Genomic DNA, 21,985 nt, shown 5'->3' on the forward strand with positions numbered 1-21,985 from the left:
TATATTAATGAATTACTGAGGCCTGTCCAAAGTTGATTACTTCCTACAGACAATATAGTCCAGGAGTTCTTGGAGCCACTTTAATGACTTTGACTCTCAGGATTGAAATGCTGCAGTAGTGCCATTATTAATTATGATTAAATTGACAATTTTGACTCGGGGTCACAGTCACTGGAGACCGTATATGTGAATGGGCTCCCATAATACAATAGCCACCAAAGTCTGGAAAGTAATTATTGGATTTGGCAGTAAATTCCTAGCGGTGGGGAGTTATTTTCTGGGAGTGTGATAAGTAGTGAAAGGACCTGGCTGCAGGGAGCGTCGGCTGGAGGTGAGGCCTGAATGTGTGCGACGGGAACAATGTGCCTCCGCTGGCTCGGACTCTCCCTTTCACACTTCCTCTCCTCCTCCTCTCCCTCTCTCCATCCCTAACCTCTTTCCGTCGCTCGGTCTCCATCTCCGCTGTTGTTTTCTCCCTTCTTCCTCCTCGCTCTGTTGTGTTTATCTGTCTGACTGAGTGAAAGAGACGGCGAGTCTCTGGGGTCTTCAGAGCTGTGTCTGAATGAGCTGCCATGTCGAGCAAACCTGCAGAGAGAATCAGGTCTTCTTATCCATAGAGAAATACTCTATATACTGTGTACTGTACACCATGTCTACTCTTGTGGGGCTGTGTTCCATAGTTTGGGCTAATGCTGAGTCAGGCCTATCACAATATCTACTTTTGTTGTCGATAACGTAAAAACGATGGAGGTCATGTCCATATATCGTACGATACGTCAGTAATTAGTTTTGTTCTGATTCTTCTCATCAGTTCATAATGTCTCACTGGTCTAGTCTTTGGGAAGAACCAGATGTCATGGCCTTTAACCCGTAATAATTCAATAAACAGCTTAAATGGTCAGGATGGGTACTACGTCTTGTGGTTGTTTCTCCTCTATGAGCTGAACCAGGCTGGTTGTAAATGGAAATAATTCCTTCTTCTTGGAGGTCAACTGACGTTTCTGGGAGAAGTTTCAAGAATTAAGGAATTATTTCACTATCATGATCATTTTTCTTTATCTTTTTTATATTCTTCATCTTTCTGTCTTCATCAACTACAATATAATATAGAAGTTGAATTGTGAAGAAAAACCTGAGATCTTTCCACCAGAGAAGACTTCCCACTCTCTTGGTCTAAAAACTAAAGCACACAGTCCCCATTTAGGCGGTAGAGTGATGCCTCTTTTCCTCACAAAAGATCTTTGGCTCAGTACAGACGCCGCCTTGCAGAGAGCGCATCAACCAGAAGGTTCAATAAAACATGAATTAGCAGGGAGTAAGGTTCATTTATCCACAGGCCATGTAATGTACTTCAATTCTGCTCCAGAAGTAAGATGTTTCAGTTGGAGAATGCACCGCGAGCATGCTCAGGTGTGTCCACTACTGTGTTTGCTCACTTAATATGGTTGTTGTAGGTCAGTAAGAATGCTGTAATCAAACTGCGGTACACATCAAATATCCAAAGAGAGACAAACAAAGTAAAGATGCGTATCCCAGACAGGAGATTCAGTGTTGTTGATGATGTGACTGTGTGGCAGCTAGCCGGATCAAAATGAGTCAAAAAGGGCAAACATGGGAGAATGAGGTCGCCAGGTTTATAAGTCTAACTGGATTTATGAATATATTCTGCATATGTGAATTTTTGTGCGGAAAACACGAAAAAACACTTAAAGTGTTTAAAACTTTCAGTAGCGAGGACTGTTTTCTGAGCCTCGATGGGAACCAAGAGAGTCCGATAGTGCAGAATAAAAGTGAGAAAACGGAATACATGAAGACAACTGGAAGTGACAGAAAATAAAAGTGACATTCCAAGATTGTTTGGACCAGAACATTATTGTGGCGTTGCGAAATCTTAGTGAGAGCTTCAGGCTGAATAGTGGGGCGTACAAAGTGTTTAGAGACACCAGAGACTGATCTTCTACTTACAGTCAATTTAACAATCTTTCCCTTACTGTAACCAAGTCTTCTTAGTTGCATAAACCTCACCAAGCATTAACCAAAGGTGGAATGTTTTTGATTGGGGCTCACAAACTACTCAATGGGTTGAGCATCAAACTTTATTCTTGACCTTGGAAACTGTAGTTTGATAAAAATAAAAAAAACATCTTTACTAGCTTTTTCTTGAACTTTCAACATGACCTAATTTTGGAGATTTCCATAATAAGGTCACGTTATGACAACAGAAGCAACTCCATGACAACTGAACAAACGCTATCCACTGGTGCGGGGGGGTCTGTTCGGAGAGGGTGGTTCGGTGCCAACGGGCCTGGCCCGCCATTCGGAAGCTTAAACCATGAGTGCGGCGCGGCGGCCTCGCCCTGGCCGCCTCGCCGTGCGCCTCCAGGTACCCAACAGGGGATTGTGCAAGCACACACACCTGCGCTGACAGAAAAGAGCCGAACTGAATGTGCCACACACGTTTTTACCGGTAGTAACGTGACTACCAGGCAGCGCCTGCAACTGTTAATAAAAGGGAAATATATGTGTTTTAAGATGTGATGAATTTTTTTTACACTCCACTATTGCAGTAGTGTTTACCAATGCAGAACTAGAGCAGGTTATTCCTCCATCCCCTTACCTTAGGCTGTAGACCTCCAAAAACACAAGGCCCTTAATGCTTAATGTATATGCTAATAATTTGTTCTTAATCTTCCTACTCAAAGATCATAAATCCATAAGCTATGTTAGTGAAAAACAGTTTTGCTCCAGCTCAGGTCTAAAACCAAAGTTAAGCCTTGTCTCCCTTTCTCAGAAAGAGGTTATCCATGCTTCCATCTCATCATGTCTGGATTATTGCTCAGCTTGTCACAGTTTTCTCCCCGGTGTTAAGTTCTCCCAGCACACCGCCAAACACTGCTGTTGCCAACTTTTAAATGGCTTCCCTTCGGTTACAGTGAACAATGCTTTGAAGCTGGGAAATTTGGCTTTTCGCTCCAGTTTTTCTTCAGACGTTGCCATGCCTCTTAATGACCACTCCGGGCCAGACAGTCTAACAAGGAATGCATTAGTGAATGGATAAACCAATGAATGAATAAATGAGTATGAATTACTCTCCTGCATTTTTGGAAAACAAACCTGGCCCCAGAAAACCAGATTAATGAATCCCACATTTCGTTCAAATTGGCAGTAATTGGCTCTGAAAAATGTTGGATTTATGTTAAATTTCTCAATGAAATGAAGAGAGACTCTGATGTTTCCCAAAGCCCGGTATGCAAATATTGTCTCTTTGCCATTAATCACATCGCCTGTTCATTACCTCATTACTTTGACCTTCCTGCCAAATTCATTTAAGTTCCCTTCAAGGCGTAGTTGAACTTGTGGGTCCTGCTTTTGTAAATGGACAACAGTCTTTCATATTCATAAGAAAAGAGATGCCCACTCCAGGGTTTCTATTTATGGAGAACATTCCCTCTGGTAGCTCAGAAGTGGAAATGAATGTTCTCGTGTCCTCAGCATGACTCAGGCCTTTCTACAGACCACACACGTCTGTCTGGACTACAGAGAAACCACGTCCTGAAACCGTTAAACCAAATGTTATCTGAGAGGTTTGTATTGTTCATGGCAACTTGTTCTCATTCCCAACTCATCACATATGGATGCTTGGTCAGGACCGCTTGGTGTCACTTAATGTTAGAAAATAATATAATATATATATAATAATATAATAATAATACTAAAATAAGTCTTTATTACGTAAGCTAGTTACGTAAGCTACGTAAGTTAAGTACTTGATTTAACGTACTTAAAATAAGTCAACGTTGACTTCACGCAGAACATGACCAGCGGTGTCCTGGGTGAAAGTCCTGTGTTTGTTTGACCCATCCATCAGCCGTCCTCGTCCCTACTCGGACTTTGTGGCTCTTTATATTACATCACCAGACTTCCAGAGCACTTGCTCTTAGCGTCTAATACTGACGCGGGTGCGTTTACATTGAAAGCCTGGTGCGTCTCATACAGACGCTCAAGGGTGCCTTGTGTGCACTGGTATCAGACGCGCGAGGGCTGTGACAAAACGTCGGTATTTGACGCCCTGAGAATGAGAATGGGCTGTTCCTGGAGTCATTTAAGAAACGGTATTCTCTCAAAAGCCCTCTGGGGAAAACAGACGTCAACAAAGAAACCAGAGGTAAACTTCATAACTCATGTCAGTAAGCTAAGAGTCCCATACATGTTGTAAGCTGATGTTTGCCTCTGAATGTTCTGTGGTTTGGCTTTTTATTAGTGAACCGTTGCAGTATCTGTGTGTGTGTGTGTGTGTGTGTGTGTGTGTGTGTGTGTGTGTGTGTGTGTGTGTGTGTAGGTGATTTGGCAGCTGTTGGTGTCAATGTCGGCAAAGACTTCAACATGAGCCTGGAATTAGTTTCTTGGTTCCCAGAAAACATTTGTATGTGGGGCCCATGTGGGTACTAAATGGGCTGAAAAATGGGCCCTATATGGGATTGTCCGCGGGTTCCATAATGGCCCAATGTCAATTGCCCACATAGATTCAATGCAGGATTACAATGGGTGTTATGTGGGCCCCAACTGGGCAACACACCCAAGACCCATCTTAGTCCCAGCTTTAAGTTCTATGTGGGTACTACATGGGGACTACATGGGCTGAAATATGGGTTGTAAGTGGGTTTGTCCATAGTTTCCATGTTGGCCCCATGCCAGTTACCCTTGTGGGTTTCATGCAGGAGTACACTGGGTGTTATATGGGCCCAGTCTGGGCAACATAAACCAAAACCCATCTCTAATTTCCCATTAGTGACCCACCTAGGACCCACAAGGGTAGCCCACTTAGGGGAGCCCATGTGGGACCTATTGAGTTGATTCAACTGGGCCACATTTGTGTTGCCCATTCTGAGCCCATATACTAATTTCACATTAGTTGACCCAAGTGGGCCCCAGATAAGATGCCCATTTTGGGCCCATACCCACTTGGTGCCCAGGTACCCCCAGCATAACCCATGTGGGGCCCACATAACCATGTTGGCTGGGTTTTGATAAGAATTGTAGAATAAGAGGCAGATTAAATAAGAAAGGAAATAGATGATGTTTTATTCATTCATAGTGCCACATGAAGAGTATTTGTTCTCGATGTGATTTAGCACATAAAAGCTGTATCATTGTTACCGTCTTACTGTCGTAAGTTTTCTTGTTTCTATTTTAGTCACTTTCTAATTCCATCAGCCTCTTGTACTCGTCCCAGTTCTCCCATAATTTAATCACCATCTTTGAAGGTGTAGCACACCCCACCACTGTAATTTGAGTCATACAGAACATGACAGTTTCAGGTCTCTGTAACTTGATTTAGCTCTGCATCAACAGGCTCAGCTCTCTGCCTCACCGTGAGGCTTCGGCTTCCAGTAGAAACACTGGCTGCACGCCGGCGACAGCCGTGGCCGGAGGCGTTGAGTTTTCGGGTTGTCTGTCCGTCTGTGTGTACGTACGTACGAACGTCCGTCCCATTCTCATGAACGCGATATCTCAGGAACCACAGGAGGGAATGTCTTCAAGGTTGTTGAAGAACTTAACTGTAAAATGAACCATGGGGCTGCAATATTATTACAATATTGATTTTATGTTTTAGTTGCAGACTGGACTAAGATCCACATCTGAGACCACATTCTGAAGGAAAGTCCTATTAGATGAAGAATGTAGGAACTGCAGCCGGTGTAATACTGTACATACTATATGTGGTTCACCAGTTATAGGGATTATAGTGGTCAAACTGTAAAATGAACTTCAATGAAGTCACCAAAAATGATTTGATATTTAATCACAAATCCTCCACAGTCAATACTGATGGTGATCATGACAGGTCTGTACCGCGGCCACCTTCACTTCTGGCTTCTTCATCAAGTGAAACCAATTATCAGCTGGATTGAGGTCAGATGTTTGAATTTGTCAGTCAGGAAATAAACATGTAAAGCTGAAAGTCGTAACTTTAACCTCATTTTAAATCCAATGTGATGGAGTAGATCAAAAACAATGAAACACTGTTTGATTTCTGAAGAACAAAAGATATCAGCTGTTGTTTCTAGAGAGATGAGAAGTTGAGATGGAGAAGATACAGAAAGAAAGGCAGTCTAGACTAAATATTCCTACTCAGGCAGTGACCAGCCAAACTGACTGAAAGCTCCAACTCATAATTTATTGACGTTCTTCTCATGAATATGCAGCGAGTCGGTGCCGAAAGCAAAACAAAACATTGCCTTTTCCCAATAATTGGGACATTTGTGTTCCTGGAAACTTTATGTCGCTCTAGAAAAGCTGCCAGTAAATTGTAATGCAAATGTTGCCCCAGATCACAGCAGGAGAGTTCACAACTCTACAGCAGGGCTTCTCAAATGGGGGGTACTAGTACCTCTCGGGGTATTGTACTAGGGGTACTAGTACCTCTAGGGGTACTGTGGAATTGGATATTTCTTTTGTTAATTAAAAAAAAAAATCAGTCATGCATAATTCCTAAAATGACCATACTATAATAAGTTCAATAAAAATGTAAATGTAAGTTCCGCATATGCGAGCGTGCATGGGACACCGACCCGGGTGATTTATACGTGTAAGAAGTTACAAACAGTCCCTTTAACATTTGTTGGAAATTAACATCATCTTGTTCAACTTTGGTGGTTCCCACTAAACTATATTTACTAGGGATGTCCGATACTAGAAATTGAATACCAATACCAATGAAATCCCATGTACTTCAACATCCACTCCTTTATTACCGTTTGCATACTGGTGTTTGTTATGAAGTTAAACAGTTCACAATTCCCTCTCTAATATCTATTTTATATTGCTGTGAAAACATCTCCTTCAAACATCTGGATTTAGTCAGGTTTCCTGCCAAAAACTACATTTTACAGGATTACATTTGAACACATCATTACATTAGAATTTACCTTCACCCAATACTCATTTTTACTGAATAGAGCCTGTGCACATCATAATGTATATCGTCGATAGTGAGTTTACTGCGTCCCAAACTCATTTTCTATTTTAGTCTCGAGACCTGACGGTGCCGTACATCCTTATACCGTACCACTCATTACTCTTACCCACAAGGTGTACACAGTAGTAGGTTTGAAATAATCATTTTGTATCACTGCAATAGAGCGCTGCAGGGATGACATATATTTTCAGAAACTACACCATGGTTGCATGAACGCGAGTATACACAACGAGGCTGTAAAGGCGGCGTGATGATGTTTAGTAGTCTCCTTTAGCTACTCGTTAGCAGCCGCCTTTTTTAAGACACGTAGAAGATTAAAAATTCATGAGTGGAATATTTACTGACGTATTTTATATCCCAGAACAAAACGTTAAAATCTCTTGAGCCTTTGTTAACCACAGACTAACTCATGCTCCCATCAGTCATTAGAGGTCACGACTACACAAGACATGTTCAACGATGAAGACATGCCTGCCTTTAAAATCCTTTCAAACTAAACAAACTCAATTTATACAACCCTAGCATCCACACATAATACAAATGACTGATTGTATACACGATACCTTGTGTCATGATGTAATGTTGCATAAATGAATAATGTTGGTTTCAACCTGTCATTCAGACTAACATCCGTCTAACCATCCAACAACATTCAAGGTCACTGACCCAAACAGTTCATCACTTTGCATTACTATGCTGAGTCCCTGCATGATACCGTCCAGATCATACCGTCACTGTCAACGCCAACATTTAGACAGCTGACACAATCCATCTGTCCTGACACACACACACACACACACACACACACACACACACACACACATCCTGTTGCACACACACACACACACACACTGCTCTGCATCGCAGTAACGCTGCTAAAGGCTCATCAAACCTCACATGAGGTTGGTTGGGTTCGTGTAGCGATGCCGATAAACACATGCTCTGACAATAAACTTTATCAAAAGGTATTTTAGTTGTTGATTTAGTCATTTTGTCTTCGACACAAGCAGTCAGACAACGAGGCTGAAAACAGTCTTTGAAAGAGAAAATAAAGGTGAATGTTGAAACTGTGTCCTACGCTGTCTGAAACCCACTTCCCGCTTCAATTTAGCCCATTTGTGACCTCGGCACTCCGTACATTACTCCCTGATTGGGTCACATAGAGCTCCTTACAGAAACATTATTTACCCGTCCTCCAGCAGCAGCAGATTGTACCTTCAAAGGTATTTTTTCGTGATCTCACAGATGTCTCCTTACTGCCCTGAAGGATTAAATGTTTGCCCAGGGGAAAAACAATGTTTAAATCCAAAATGTACACAGACTATGTCGGCCTCTGCCCTGACCTAACGTTGGTCTGAGCCTCAACAACCATGTTATCAATACGGGCTGACAGTTACGACGGAGTATTAGAGCCACATTGAGGGGAAAAAAATAGATCTGAGATTACGAGAATAAAGTCATAACTTTGTGAGAAACAAAGTCGTAATATTATTAGTATTATTCCATCAAAAGATTTGGATTCTTTTTCACTTCTGACATAAATCACACACGGCAGATGAAGCCTACACAACAATTAACATTTTCCTACAACACATTTTAATGAATTTAACATTTACAACACCAGTAAGCTAAGCATGCATCATTATTAACCTGTTCAAATGGCGTTAAAACAAATAACCTGCGAGCGGTTTCCTCTCAGATGTGCTGTACTGTTGTCATGTTTTCCTCCTCGACTGGGACAATTTGATTCCTGTGTTTTTTACTAAGGCTCTTGTTTGCATGTAGATGATGAGCTTGGTGACAAATAACTAAAAGCCAAATGAATTGGCTCGGCCGCCATAAAAGACCAGGTGCATCTGCTGCCCTGAAAACGCCATATGCAATCTGTGAGCAGCACAAACAAATGGCCAGTTCAGTGGGATTAGGCCCGGCAAATCCACTCTGCAAATTAATTACAGCTTGGACGAAATGGAGTCCAGAAGGTGCTTTGGTTGTGCGGCAGAGGGCTTAGTGGCCCTCCATGGTTGAAAGAACCCATCTATATACTGACTGCATTTATATATTATGGCCACGGGGAACAATACATCTGAAGGAAAACAGAGACCTGTCAATTCATTAACACACTTTGTTAGAGAACAAACCAACCGAGACCAATGAGAAGGTTTCCTTCAGTTCATCCCAGAAAGCATTTAGCCTCCACATGTTCAGTACAGGGAGGTTTTATTTGACAGCCTACAGGTCAAAGGGGGAACCACAAACTCCCAGTTGGGTGAAAGTAACTGGATCTTGACCTAGATGACATATGGTATCATAAAGCCACCTATTTCCCCAACACCGATCAATACATGTAATCTGAGCTATAACGCCTCTGGATCTCTACCATACTGTGATATGTGGAGTTCTCTGAGGCTGTCTGTTCTCCCTAGTGAGGTTGCCAAAGGAAAACCTATTGTGTTCTTTAATGATCTTCAACCAAGGCCTCCCCCCCCCCCTTTGGGAGCTGAGGTTTCTAAGATGTAGTGAAGAGACAGAGCTTCATCTCCTCTCTAAAGATCCATCTCTCTGCCTCTCTGCAGCAGTCAGAGCTGCTTGATCATATTGAAGCAGTCAGAGAAGAGCAGAGGAAATTGCTGCTGACTTGGATTAGATGTGCAGAGTGAGGGCCGCCCTGCTGCACTGACAGCATTGATTGAAAGATATGTGTGCACTCCCCGTCTTGAGATGCATCCAAACTGTGATCCTAAATGTAGGGATGCACCGATACCACTTTTATTCAGACCGAGTACAAGTACTTACATTTGGGTACTCTCCGATACGAGTACCGATACGAGTACTTCTCTGTGCCAAAAGAGCCTCGTTAACAGCCAGCTGGAGGTTGTGAGCGACACACGGCAGGCTGGGGAGTCCCGCATACGAGGCCTTGCGCCGCCACCGGCTCTAGGTCGGCTTGGAAAGGCTCGGGGGCGAAGGTGCTTCCTGATGACAAAGTGCGAGTCAGAGGGTGCAAGAAAAACCCCGTGGCGCAATGAAAGTGAATTCCGGCGCGCGCCGCCTGATTAGGGATCATTTTAGGTAGTTCTTGTCACGCTGATGGATGTTCAAGTCTTCATTGCTTTTGATGAGTCTTTTTTATTAGTTTTTGATTCTATAAAAAGAGGGCGAGACGTCATGATTGACAGCTGCTCTGAGTGCAGTAGTCATGGAGTCGGAGGCTCAGGAACTGTACGAGAGAGGAGATGGAACTTTAACTTTCCATGTACAGTTATTATACAGACTAACTGTATTTATATGCATATACATGTACAGTTATATATATATATATATACCCCTCTGAACACAGCATAGAGAAGGAAAAACAAACAGCCAGCTGAAGTGGAGCGAGCAGCATGAGGATAAAGGATAATTCCATAGTCGAGCGCAGACATGATGGTTGACTCTACAATCATTTTTCTTGTCCTCAAGACAGAAACATGTTTTATTCTGATACAAGAAATCCATCTATGCAAACTGAAGTTATGGCTTCATGAGAATAAAACACATTTTCAGTACAAGCTTGAGATCCTGCAGAGACGTCTAAAGAACGTTGAAGGCAGATTTTAATCTCAATGAAGCTTGAGTTGAAGGGAAGTCAAATGCATGCAAGATTGTGTCATACAGATAAAAGTGGATATTATTATAAGTGTGTTGGAGTGATAATATTGTTCATCTAGAGTGTAAGGGCGCTTTCACGAGCCAACATTTAGTCCGTTTTAATCGTACTCTGGTGCGGTTCGTTTGGTGGTAATCATACAGTCGATCAGTGCCGAGTCAAAGAGAAAACACTTCTACTGCAATTCATACAGACCTAATATATATATGTTTTTATTTGGTACGCTTTAATTTGTGCGCTGTGAAACCAAACAGATTAAATAAAAAACAAATCAAAAGTATAAATTTCTCTGTGATTTGGACAACACCAACGTACTATGGCATCCTAGATAGTAAAGGATCCCAAGGGAGATCGTTTTGAGAAACATCCGTACAGATCAGACATGGGATGCTCATTTTAAAAAATGTTCTTAACCGATAACCGACCCTCGTTAACCGATTATTAACCGTTAACCAACAAGATTTGTGCCGGAGATCAATAAGAAAAGACCCAACTAAAAAATCAATCAGTTTAATGGTACACTATGTTTAGAATATTTTCCCGACGACGAGCTGAACTGAAAGTGAAACGTATCTATTATGTTTTTGTCATCGGGTTTGGAGCGAGAGCACAGATCCCCGTCGGAAAGGAGAAGCTGTCTGACGGCGAGATGAAGCAGTGGAAATATTCTAAATATAGCGTACACTTAAACTGATAGTGATTATTTTAGGTGTCTAAAATCCGTTTTGCTGTGAGAATATCAGATCATAGTGATATGTTGATCTTGCAATATGAAATGTTTCTTCCTGTCCCGTCAACAGTGAAGCCCCTCCCCCTGTCTCCGTTGGAAGCCCAATCGTCAACGCCGGTGGGCGGAGCCGGCGAGCGGCAGGCCTTAGAGCTGCGGGTCCGGGCGGTGGAGGAAGAGAACCGGGCACTGCGCCGGGAGCTGAGCCGGCCACCCAGGAGCCCGTCTGCGCGCCTTCCAAACGGCGGTCGCCGTGGCAACCAGAGCCGAACCCATTCAGAGGAGGGCACCGGCGACAACGAGGGCCAGAAAGCTGCCGCGGTGGGAAACAGCTCAGACTGTGTGCAGCAGCCGGTGGTGGATAAGTGTGAGGTGAGATGTGAAACACACCACTCAAAGTGTTCAGAGAGGCAACGTGAAGGTGTTCTCCAGGGTACCGTAGTATAGCCGGGCTTTAGCCTCCTATTAGCCTAATCCTCAGCAGTGATGGTGTTGGTTTGCTGTTGGGATATGACTCACCGTCACAAGGCTGCATAATGTGAGAGCTTTAACACGGCCACGCTGTGATCCCCACGCTGATGCTACCTCACAGCGCCGCAGCATGTCACCTGTCACCTGTCAGCTCAGCGGGTGTTTGTCTGGATGACCGGAATAGCCGACACACATTCAGGATACTGGCTCAGTGCTACCAAACAGGCTCCTGGGTTTACACCAGAGGTTTACACCAGAGGTCAGCAACCTGCATCTCTCCAGATCCTCTCCAGCGGCTCCCTGGGGATTATTAAACATGGAAATGAATAACTGTTTTTTGTTTACATTTTAATTTGTATTTATCATTATTGTAGGTCTATGGTACGACGGAGTATTAGGGCCACATTGAGGAAAACAAATAAATCTGAGATTTAGAGAATAAAGTCATAATATTATAAAGTAGTAATTTTACGTGTAAAGTTATGACTTTTTTCTCGTAGTATTATGACTTATGACTTCTCCCCAGCCACCGCCGGGGAGAAGTCTCGCGAGGGGATCCTCCCACACCGAGCGGCCTCCTAACCCGCCAAGTTGAATCCCACCGGGCAGACTGCGTGACGGGGGGCCGTTACCGGCCTCACACCGTCCACGGGCTGAGCCTCAATCAGAAGCACTCCGCGACACCGACTAGCGGTCTTCGGACGGCGATTCGGCGCTGGGCTCTTCCCTCTTCGCTCGCCTCGTGGGTGTGGTTTCAGCCATGGATGTATTAAGAGAGGTTTCATGTTTCAGCGTCTCAGAGCAGAGAATACTGATGATTCTTCCATGATTTAGAAAGCTCATTTTATATACTTCAAATTAGGCTGGGTGGTTAGTAACACATTCTTCTGTGACAAACTCCGAATGCAGATTTATTTTTGCTTTACATGGACTTTAAGAGCATATCAAACATTTACTAAGAACATATTAAGACACTACACTACACATTGGTGGGAAGAGACAACTTCACAATACATCTTCATATTCCTGTGCAGCTCAGAATTAACACGAATGCACCAAGAACACACAGACACACCCCTTGTGCGTCCTCACTGTCAGGTGTGTGATGTGTGTGTGTGTGTGTGTGTGTGTGTGTGTGTGTGTAGCGCTCTGAGAGCGGATATGAACCTCCGATGGTTTCTTATCACCACCTTCTACTTTCCTCCCACATCAGCCATCACTCCCTCACTCCCAGTTCTCGGTTAGAGCCGGGCGATGTTTAAAAGCCAGCCGACTGCGAGGGAAAGCAGAGCACCTTCAGGGTGGAAGACGGAGTGAAAAAGGAGAGGGCAGTCTGACTGTAGCAGTCCGACTGTAGCACCCTTCCAGCAGCGCTTGAACATGACCGCTGCTCATTTGGAGGGGTCAGCCTCGCTGCCCTGACCCCTGAGGGGAGATAACTGTAGAAGCTCCGAGAGCGGGAGGAGAAAATGTACTCGGAGTTTTGACACGTCAAGCTGGCATCAGGGAGAGCTAAAATTGGAGCCATAACCCGAGGCAGTGAGGGAGAAGTCCAGCATAATGTTAAAAGAAGCAGCTAAAGGAGAGGTGAAATGAAGTGGATAAGAAAGCTTTTATGTGCTCTGCTCTCCTCACTTGGAATCGCCTCCTTGAGAATTGGTCTCTCTGCCTGATTTTAAAGCTCTTACACGTACAGTGCTGAATGCACCGCGAGTACATATTTTCACGTTTGTTTTAATACCACTAATTTCTTTTAACACATAAAAGCAACTTGTGATTTTTAGGTTGTAGCAGCTCAGTATCATATGAAACTATAAAACCTGATGAATCCATCGGTACCAACCATGTCAGACTAGCTGGTCATGAAGGAGGTTAAATAACGCTCCAAACTTACACTAAATGTTGGTGAGGAAAAACTGTTATGTCCATTTTCAAAGGGGTCCCTTGACCTCTGACCTCCAGATCAGTGAATGTAAATGTGTTCTCTGGGTACCCACGAGTCTCCCCTTTACAGACATGCCCACTTTATGATAATCACATGCAGTTTGGGGCAAGTCATAGTCAAGTCAGCACACTGACACACTGACAGCTGTTGTTGCCTGTTGGGCTGCAGTTTGCCATGTTATGATTGGAGCATATTGTTTTATGCTAAATGCAGTACCTGTGAGGGTTTCTGGATCAATATCTGTTATTGATTTGTGTTGTTAATTGATTTACAATAATAAATATATACATACATTTACATAAAGCAGCATATTTGTCCACTCCCATGTTGATAAGAGGTTTAAATATTTGATAAATCTCCCTTTAAGGTTCATTTTGAACGGATAAAAAAATGTGCGATTCATTTGTGATTAATCACGATTAACTATGGACAATCACACAATTAATTGTGATTTAAATATTTTAATTGATGGACAGCCCTAGTCACAATTAATTCAGTAGACTTAAGAGGTACTACTCAATCTGGGAAAGCAGTTGAACATAAACCATAAGCAGTTGACTGTATTACTATAGCAGTGTTCCCATGATACTTTGATATAAGGTAATGAATGTTCCACTCTCTGATTTGCTGTAAACAGTGAAACTTTGTGCTTTATATCTACTAATGACAAATGAATTTCTCTTTTCTCACCTGTTTCAGTCTAACTCCTTATAACCCTTCACTCTTGTCATCCTCTCCACAGACCATCCACGTGGCCATCGTATGTGCAGGTTACAACGCCAGTCGAGACGTGGTGACGCTGGTTAAATCCGTCCTCTTCCACAGGTACAACGATGCACTTTCATTCTTCTCTTCTCACACTTGACTTTGTCTTTTGAGGTTCATCTCAGTCTTCTGTTGTCTACGTTATGCATATACAACCACGTACATTGACTATTTGAAAGATGGCACCTTTAGATTTAGTCAACCAAATGAACGGTGCCTCTTTAGTGGATGTGGTTTCAGCACTTCAACATGAAATAACACCGAGACAAAGGAAGTCGGAGCTAAAGAGAAACCCTGTTAGATCTCCCGTTAGACATGAAGCATGGAAAGGCTGACGTATACGAGCACTTAACTGTTAAACAGTGTGAAACTTCACCTTCTGTAAACATGTATAATGATGTATAATGTTTATTTGGCGTCGGAGCCGGAGGATCCATCAGTAATCAGTCCGTGTGCATTCAACATCACAGCTTCTAACGACACTACTTCTTAATGAGCTCCAGAGTTGCAGGTGAATTAATCATAAGTGAAATGATAATTCCATTTCATACTGTGAGAAACTCCTGCTGGTAAACACACCTTCAGACTCCGTCATTTATTCTCTATTTGTTTTCATGACCAGAGATACTTAAGAGGCACAGTCTATTTCTATTGTTTGACTAAAAGGAACCTGTCAGGTTAGAAATATTCTCTCCGATAGCACCACGGGGGTTTAACCACTGGTGTGTTTATTCATACAAATGCTTAAGTGAGGGAGTGGTTTCTAATGAGAATCATATCCAAAGGAGCAGCCTATCAGCTGAGCTCATTCTCCCCGATGATGTCAGATGTCCATTTAAAGAATATATTTGCTTAGAAATCATGTAGACGCACCGTAAAACATCAGATAGATCCGCCCTGTGTCATTCTTACATTATTGTTTGACAGAACTAACACTAAAGCCCGGCTCAGACTCCACGATATCAGCCCGATTATCGCCCGACACGGCCGTCGTAGGGGATCGGCAACGATAAATGAGTGTAGTGTGCGATAATCGATCCTCTTATCTGGTGTAGTGTGTCATAGTATACGACCACCGACGCCGCGTCTGGGACGGCCCGCGACACTCCGAGGAAAAGTCTAGCCTGTCAGAAGTTTTCGTCTTGACGCGCCTAGTGTGACATCTCAAACGACGTGTTCCTTGACCAATCAGGTGCTCTCTCCAGCGCGCAGTTGCAGTCAGGTCACTTGGTAATAAACAAACATGGAGAAAAGGAGGAGGGATGGCGAGGACAACGAAACTGAGTGAAGTATGGACAGCCCGTCCCGTCCTCTCTGTGCCACCCAGGAGAGCATCCACAACCCTTTTCTCTTTCTTTTCTTTTTCTTTTGTCAACACCAGACCGCCAGCATCACACACAACGCTTCTGTCCCCATGATCGACAGTCGCTTCAACCGCCTCCCCGATGACGTCTGAACTCGCGCACGATCGTGGAATACGACGTGCTGTGATCGGTCGTGGTCATACGTGTAGTCTTGCCGGTCACCCGACCGAGACATTGCAAGAGTTGATGGCGCTGTGATCGTTAGATCTGACATAGTGACCATCGTCAAAGTTAAATATCCTGGAGTCTGATCCCGGCATCAGACGAGATGGTTGTTATTTACATTCATATCACATAGAATTTTTTCATAAAAACTGTCCTAGAACAACGAGGCATGGAGCCGCTAAGCCATACGACGAAGTAAAGGAAGTGAAGCACCAACAGCTTCAAAAGTTTCAAAAGGTCAATGTCAGAGTGAAGGGGATGATAAGGTACGGGGGAACTGTGCAAGACAGTCAGATTAAAGACAGACCTCAGCATTACTGTCCTCCTCACATTAGGTCTTGATGTAAAGCAGTCTAAAGAGTACGACGCCTACCGAGATAATGACTCATACAGCCGGGTACAGTGTACAGATCGATCAGATGACATTTGGACAGAAATGGTCTTTTCACCAGCAGCATAACTAACACGCTGTTTAATCAGGGGGGGGGGGGTGGGGGGGTTAATGTTGACTCACTGAGAGGTCAGCCTGTTGGACTGTCCTCTGACAGTGTGGGACATTCTGGTGAATGACTGTCAATGGGACATTGATCGTCAAACACCGCCTGACCCGGCTGTATTTCTCCATTATATATATTTTTTGATTTGTGATGGAATATTGAACATGCTATAAATTCCCTGTGAAACCAGATTTAAATGATAGATGCCGTAGTTACTGTACTATACCGCCGGTTCATTTCCAGCAGCCATATGTTGTTTAGCCGACTGTAAATCAAATATTTGCCACCGGTTCGTCTCTTGCCTCGGTGATGGAGAGCCCCGTAGAATCGCTCCCACCTGAAAGATGGCCTCTTTCTGCTGTATTCAGTCAGACAGCGGGGGCCTCTCATCATTCTGATCTGTCCGACAGCAGCTGTATTATCTGTCCTCACCAGAAAACCACCGTACCAGGCGTCTGTTTAAAGCTTTAAATGACCTATAGTATGTATTTATTCCTCTGGTGGCCGTACCAAAGATAACTTGTTCTGACTAAAGTTAGGACTCATTTTTGTGACGGTATTGTGGGTCTTCTTGGAAGGCAACATGTTGATATTTGGAGGAGTGGATGGTCACGTGTTCTGCGCTCTACGATTGGACAACGGTGTCACGGTGTTCATGAATTATTCATGTTTGTGTTGAATGTGACCAATCAAAGAGCGGACACATCAGCCGCTGTCTATTCCATCCCCGCTCCAAAGTCTCAAAAGTCAACTTGACGAGCGAGCGAGTTGAGCAGTGGCGAGCGTGTCGAGAGGGTTGAGCAAGCGCTCGTGCTGCATTTGTGCACACGGAGCAGAAATGCGTCCTTGCAAGGATGCTTTTCCGTTCGCGGATACTGTTCTGTGCGGGTTTTGATACTAATTAAACGCCATAAACAAGAGACCATGTTGCGATGGGATCACACCATTTGTCAGTCTGAAACTGGAACACAACCTCAGCAGCCGGTACCCTGACTTTGGGTACTGGAATCAGTATTGGGAGAGAAAAAGTAGGATTGATCGGTTCATGACTTTTCTCTTTACATGGAGGTGAATGCTCTCTCCTCTCTGAGCAGATGGGAACATAATGAATCTGTTTCTGTGTCTGACTCTGAACATCTTTACAGGAACAACATAACAATATTGCATTATGAAGATTACATGATCACAGCTCTGATCATCAGGATGCACACGACATGTTTGCTTCCTTATCGGCATAATCCCGAGCATCCGATGAAAGGCGTGTTGCTGTATGTCCAGAGGATGTGACAGCTTGTATGGAACCACAGTTCCGATACATCCTGACAGCTCCCAGCCTTCGGTGCTTATTGAGCAAGTGCAGCTGACACATTCATTCCCAAAGTCATTCAGCACAAGACACCCGAGGGTGCTCACATCCTCAGCTCAGTGTCACTGCCTCTTGACTTGATTTGGAGGTCCTGAATACCTATTTTGCACGAGCCCCCTCTTCTGAGTGTGCGAGCTGTGAGATACAGAGCGTGCACGCTTCTCTAGATGAAGCTTCGGGGCGTCATGTATGATGAATCACCTCCTTCACTGTGCTGTGTCTGCTTTACCAGCTCCAGGCCTGCCTGCAGACACTCATTCCCAGACTAAACAATCTCAAGCTCCAATTACTCGCTTGTTCTGGAGCTTTCAATCATACGGCAGGGTCTTCATGAGCAGATGGAAGTGTAGCTGTAGAGGGTTTTGTTTCTTCTTGAAAGACTGGAATATGTGTGTGGCCATCGTACTCGGTATATTAAAGGGGCACTCCACCAATTAAAAAAAAAACATACTTTGAGAAATGTAAATGTTCTTCTCCAAGACCCCAAAAGAAGCTTTTCAATTGTTAAATATTATCTGAGCACAAGCAGCTGTAGATGTCTCTCAGCCGACGTCACACGTTCGTTTGATGTTTTGGTCGCCGCCATATTGGGTTCCAGGTCCAAGCCCACTCTCTAACTTGCCCAAGCCTTCTAGTGTATGCTGTGCAGTGGGATGTGACAACAACAAAGGACACCCGAATATTTATTCATTTATTTAACAGCGATCACACCCACCAGTTTACATCAATATGGTGTAAACATGCCAGATTTAGCCAAAAGGCAGAATTTGTATCTCCAGTCCCTGGGCAGGTCGATGTTTCCAGTTAATCCAGACATCGTTCCGTCCTACTTCACAGGATTTTTCCCAATATGAGGAATAGACAGTGGCCCGTTTAGTGTAGTTGTAGCTGGTAAAGAACTCAGGATGCTGCTGTGAACAAGCTTATTCATGTTTGTGTGTGTGTGTGTGTGTGTGTGTGTGTGTGTGTGTGTGTGTGTGTGTGTGTGTGTGTGTGTGTGTGTGTGTGTGTGTGTGTGTGTGTGTGTGTGTGTGTGTGTGTGTCCACAGGCGGAACCCACTACATTTCCATTTCATCACAGACTCCATTGCTCAGCAGATCCTGTCCTCTCTGTTCCATACCTGGATGGTCCCTGCCGTCAGGGTGGACTTCTACGATGCAGACGAGCTGAAGGTAAAGAACCCGACTCATCTTCTCCTCTCTAGCTCCCAGCTTCAACTACACATCAGTTTATCAGCGAATGATCCCAACCCTGCTTTGGTGTGCTGTTTCAGTCTGAGGTGTCATGGATCCCCAACAAACATTACTCAGGGATCTATGGCCTGATGAAGCTGGTGCTGACTAAGACGCTGCCGTCCGACCTGCAGAGAGTCATCGTCCTGGACACTGACATCACGTTTGCCACCGACATCGCTGAACTCTGGGCTGTCTTCCACAAGTTCAAAGGTAATACATGCACACAATACGTGAACGACAGAGTGCAACGCTATAAATGCTTTCTGGGAGAGACTGTGTGAAAATGTGCGCCGTTATGTATATTACATATTTAAATATGACGTGTCTCCCGTGTCTATGACAGCTGGCTTCCCTCTCTGCCTCCCAGTGTAGCTGATAGAAACAGCTAACATATTTTGCCTTCCAACACGTCTGACAAACTAGTTTTGATCGAGCATAGCCCGACCCAGCCCCACCCGATTCTGCCATTGGAGAAGGGATATCAGACACTGTTGGACAATCAGACGAGCACTTCTTTTGAGACCTTGATAGTATGAGAGAGGACGGGCAGGAAGTGTGGAGGCGATAGGACACAAAGTCCTGTGAGTATCCCCGGGAGGTAGGGAAGAGAGGAGAGCGTAAAGATTGAGGAAGGCACGTAGGCAGGAGGAGGGAAAGGAGGTGGTGGTGAGTCACCTCAAAGATTTATGGGTAGTGCTGTCCAATAGTGCAGCGCAGCCAGCAGGGGTTTGGATCAATCTTAATTAGCAGTTGACTCCAATGCAGCACCTCTGCCACCCACTCCCTTTGCTGTCCGGCCTGGCTGAACTGTCTAGCCACATTATCTTTTAAGCATTACAACAGTTCAGCAAGACACATTCAATGAGTGTTACTTCTTTAAATGACCTATAAAGATGGTTAGGAGACCTGATACAGAGCCATGCACAGCTCTTAATTTATCTTTATCAAGCTCATATAACATGAGGGATGATAACATGTTCATTGTGTATTGATAACGTGTCATCAAGGAGTTTACATAGTAACCACATATGGTATACTGGTATTTAAATAACGGTTTAGCACTGAGAGATAATGGTTCACCGTGTTCACCAGAAGAGTCGATATGAACGCCCCTGTCTAATGGATTGGATCGGGCCATCGTAGCTGTATCGGCAGCAGATTCTGCCACCATTTACTCCCACATGATCACAAACATTTGGCTTCATGAAAGTACTCTTAAGCTAAACATTTCCGTTGCGCTCCTGTCGACTCTGGTCTCTCTACTGCTGCCGTCAGCTCCCTGTAAATGAGGGTGAATTTATAGCGTTGCGATGCTAACAGCCATTAACAGCGGCAGTTGAGTTAGCCGGATGTGTTGTGTGTTTCTGAGGTTCTCTGTCAGTCAAATATTGAAGTCTTCTCCAGTCCTGCAGTCAGCAGCTTCTCTTGATCTTTCCTGCTCAGGTAATAGTGCTGCAGCCTCCTGCTGGGAGCTTCTCTCACTCCTCCTCACTTCTTTCTTCTCTCTTCCGTGTAACAACATTACTTTCTCACCTTCTCTTCATCCTTTGTCTCCATCATCACACTCTCAAACTTTCATGTTTTGATTATATTCACTCTTTTAAACAGACTAGAATTGTTGCTAAAATTATCCAGCGTGACGTACGCTTTATTAACGCTTCTCAATTTAATAAGATTAATAACTCTGTTGCTGTTACCTATCTTCTTCCATACCTGACATTACAATATATTGTTCTTGTGTATATAATAATGTGGTTGCTCACATGGTTAATTCAGTAAAATGTACATTTACTCAGCACTAATTCTGTGTACATGAGTGAGTCACTCACCACTCTGAGATTCTCTCTTCTCGTTCACTGATATATTCTATTACATGTGCCATGTTTCGAGCGTAGTTTAGTTGCCCGTCAGTGAAACTCAACCCGTGCTGCAGACATTTCAAATTAAAAGCCTACTGTGAAGAAGATGGATTATGCTATTTGAGAAGACCTTTAATGTGACAGTTTCATCGACGGTAGCTTAAGAGCAATAAAAACAGCAAAATACAGGCGACTGGAAATAACCGGTGAATTTAAACAGTGTCTGTTTTACAAAGAGAATAAAAGCAGCAGAGTGGTGACTGTTGTTCCACTGATGACATTAGTGCTGTGGAAATGTGCCTGATATTGACTTTATCAAGACAACAGGCAAACATGGAGGAAGTGTTGAGTTTGCATTTACAGCAAATGAACACCGGATTATAGCGAAGGTAATATATAGCAATACATCGATGTAGTAGATGAATCGTTACACCCTCACGCTACTGCTCCTGCTCTATGAGCCCGATGGATGCGGAAGATCACCAGATGATCCGAGCACTTTATCACTCGGCAGTCGATCCATTTTAAATGTTTTCTAAATCTCCGTATGATTGTTTTGGATGTTGATCATTCTGACATGCGTGTACTGGTTGCCATTATTCCGTGGATGTTAAATGTGGTCTTACAGAGCTCTGCATGCAGGGTATGTTAGTCCAATCCAGTGAAATCGTTGGCAGAATGGACCCCGTATTTCACAGCCGGTTAGGTCACATTGTCAATTAATTGCTGTCTATTTTAAGGATAATTTTCCCCGGTTGCCTACAGGCCTTTTCTTCTCTCAGCTCTCCTGTGTTCTCCGCATGACTGACGGCTGACTTAGGAAGGTGAAATGTTGAAGCCACTTCTCCTCCCACGCCGCTGATTGTATGTTCTTGCTGATGGGCTGCGGGGCCACTCAGAGATGGTGACGTCCACCATTTATCCATCCATTGTCAGAAATCACTGGTGCCTGCCTGGAATTT

At 43.9% G+C, this 21,985-nt stretch overlaps 1 protein-coding gene across 1 annotated transcript in view; it reads left to right on the top strand.

Moving 5' to 3' along the window:
• Window positions 1–21,985, top strand: part of large1 (LARGE xylosyl- and glucuronyltransferase 1) — a 67,185-nt gene that overhangs the window by 22,147 nt on the left and 23,053 nt on the right. The window contains exons 3-6 of the mRNA XM_074625602.1: window positions 11,429–11,727; window positions 14,514–14,596; window positions 18,978–19,101; window positions 19,203–19,374. Coding sequence (XP_074481703.1) covers window positions 11,429–11,727; window positions 14,514–14,596; window positions 18,978–19,101; window positions 19,203–19,374 — 678 coding nt within the window. The remainder of the gene's footprint in view (window positions 1–11,428; window positions 11,728–14,513; window positions 14,597–18,977; window positions 19,102–19,202; window positions 19,375–21,985) is intronic.

This window comes from Sebastes fasciatus, chromosome 23 (assembly GCF_043250625.1).
Source record: "Sebastes fasciatus isolate fSebFas1 chromosome 23, fSebFas1.pri, whole genome shotgun sequence".
NCBI classification, from domain to species: domain Eukaryota; kingdom Metazoa; phylum Chordata; class Actinopteri; order Perciformes; family Sebastidae; genus Sebastes; species Sebastes fasciatus.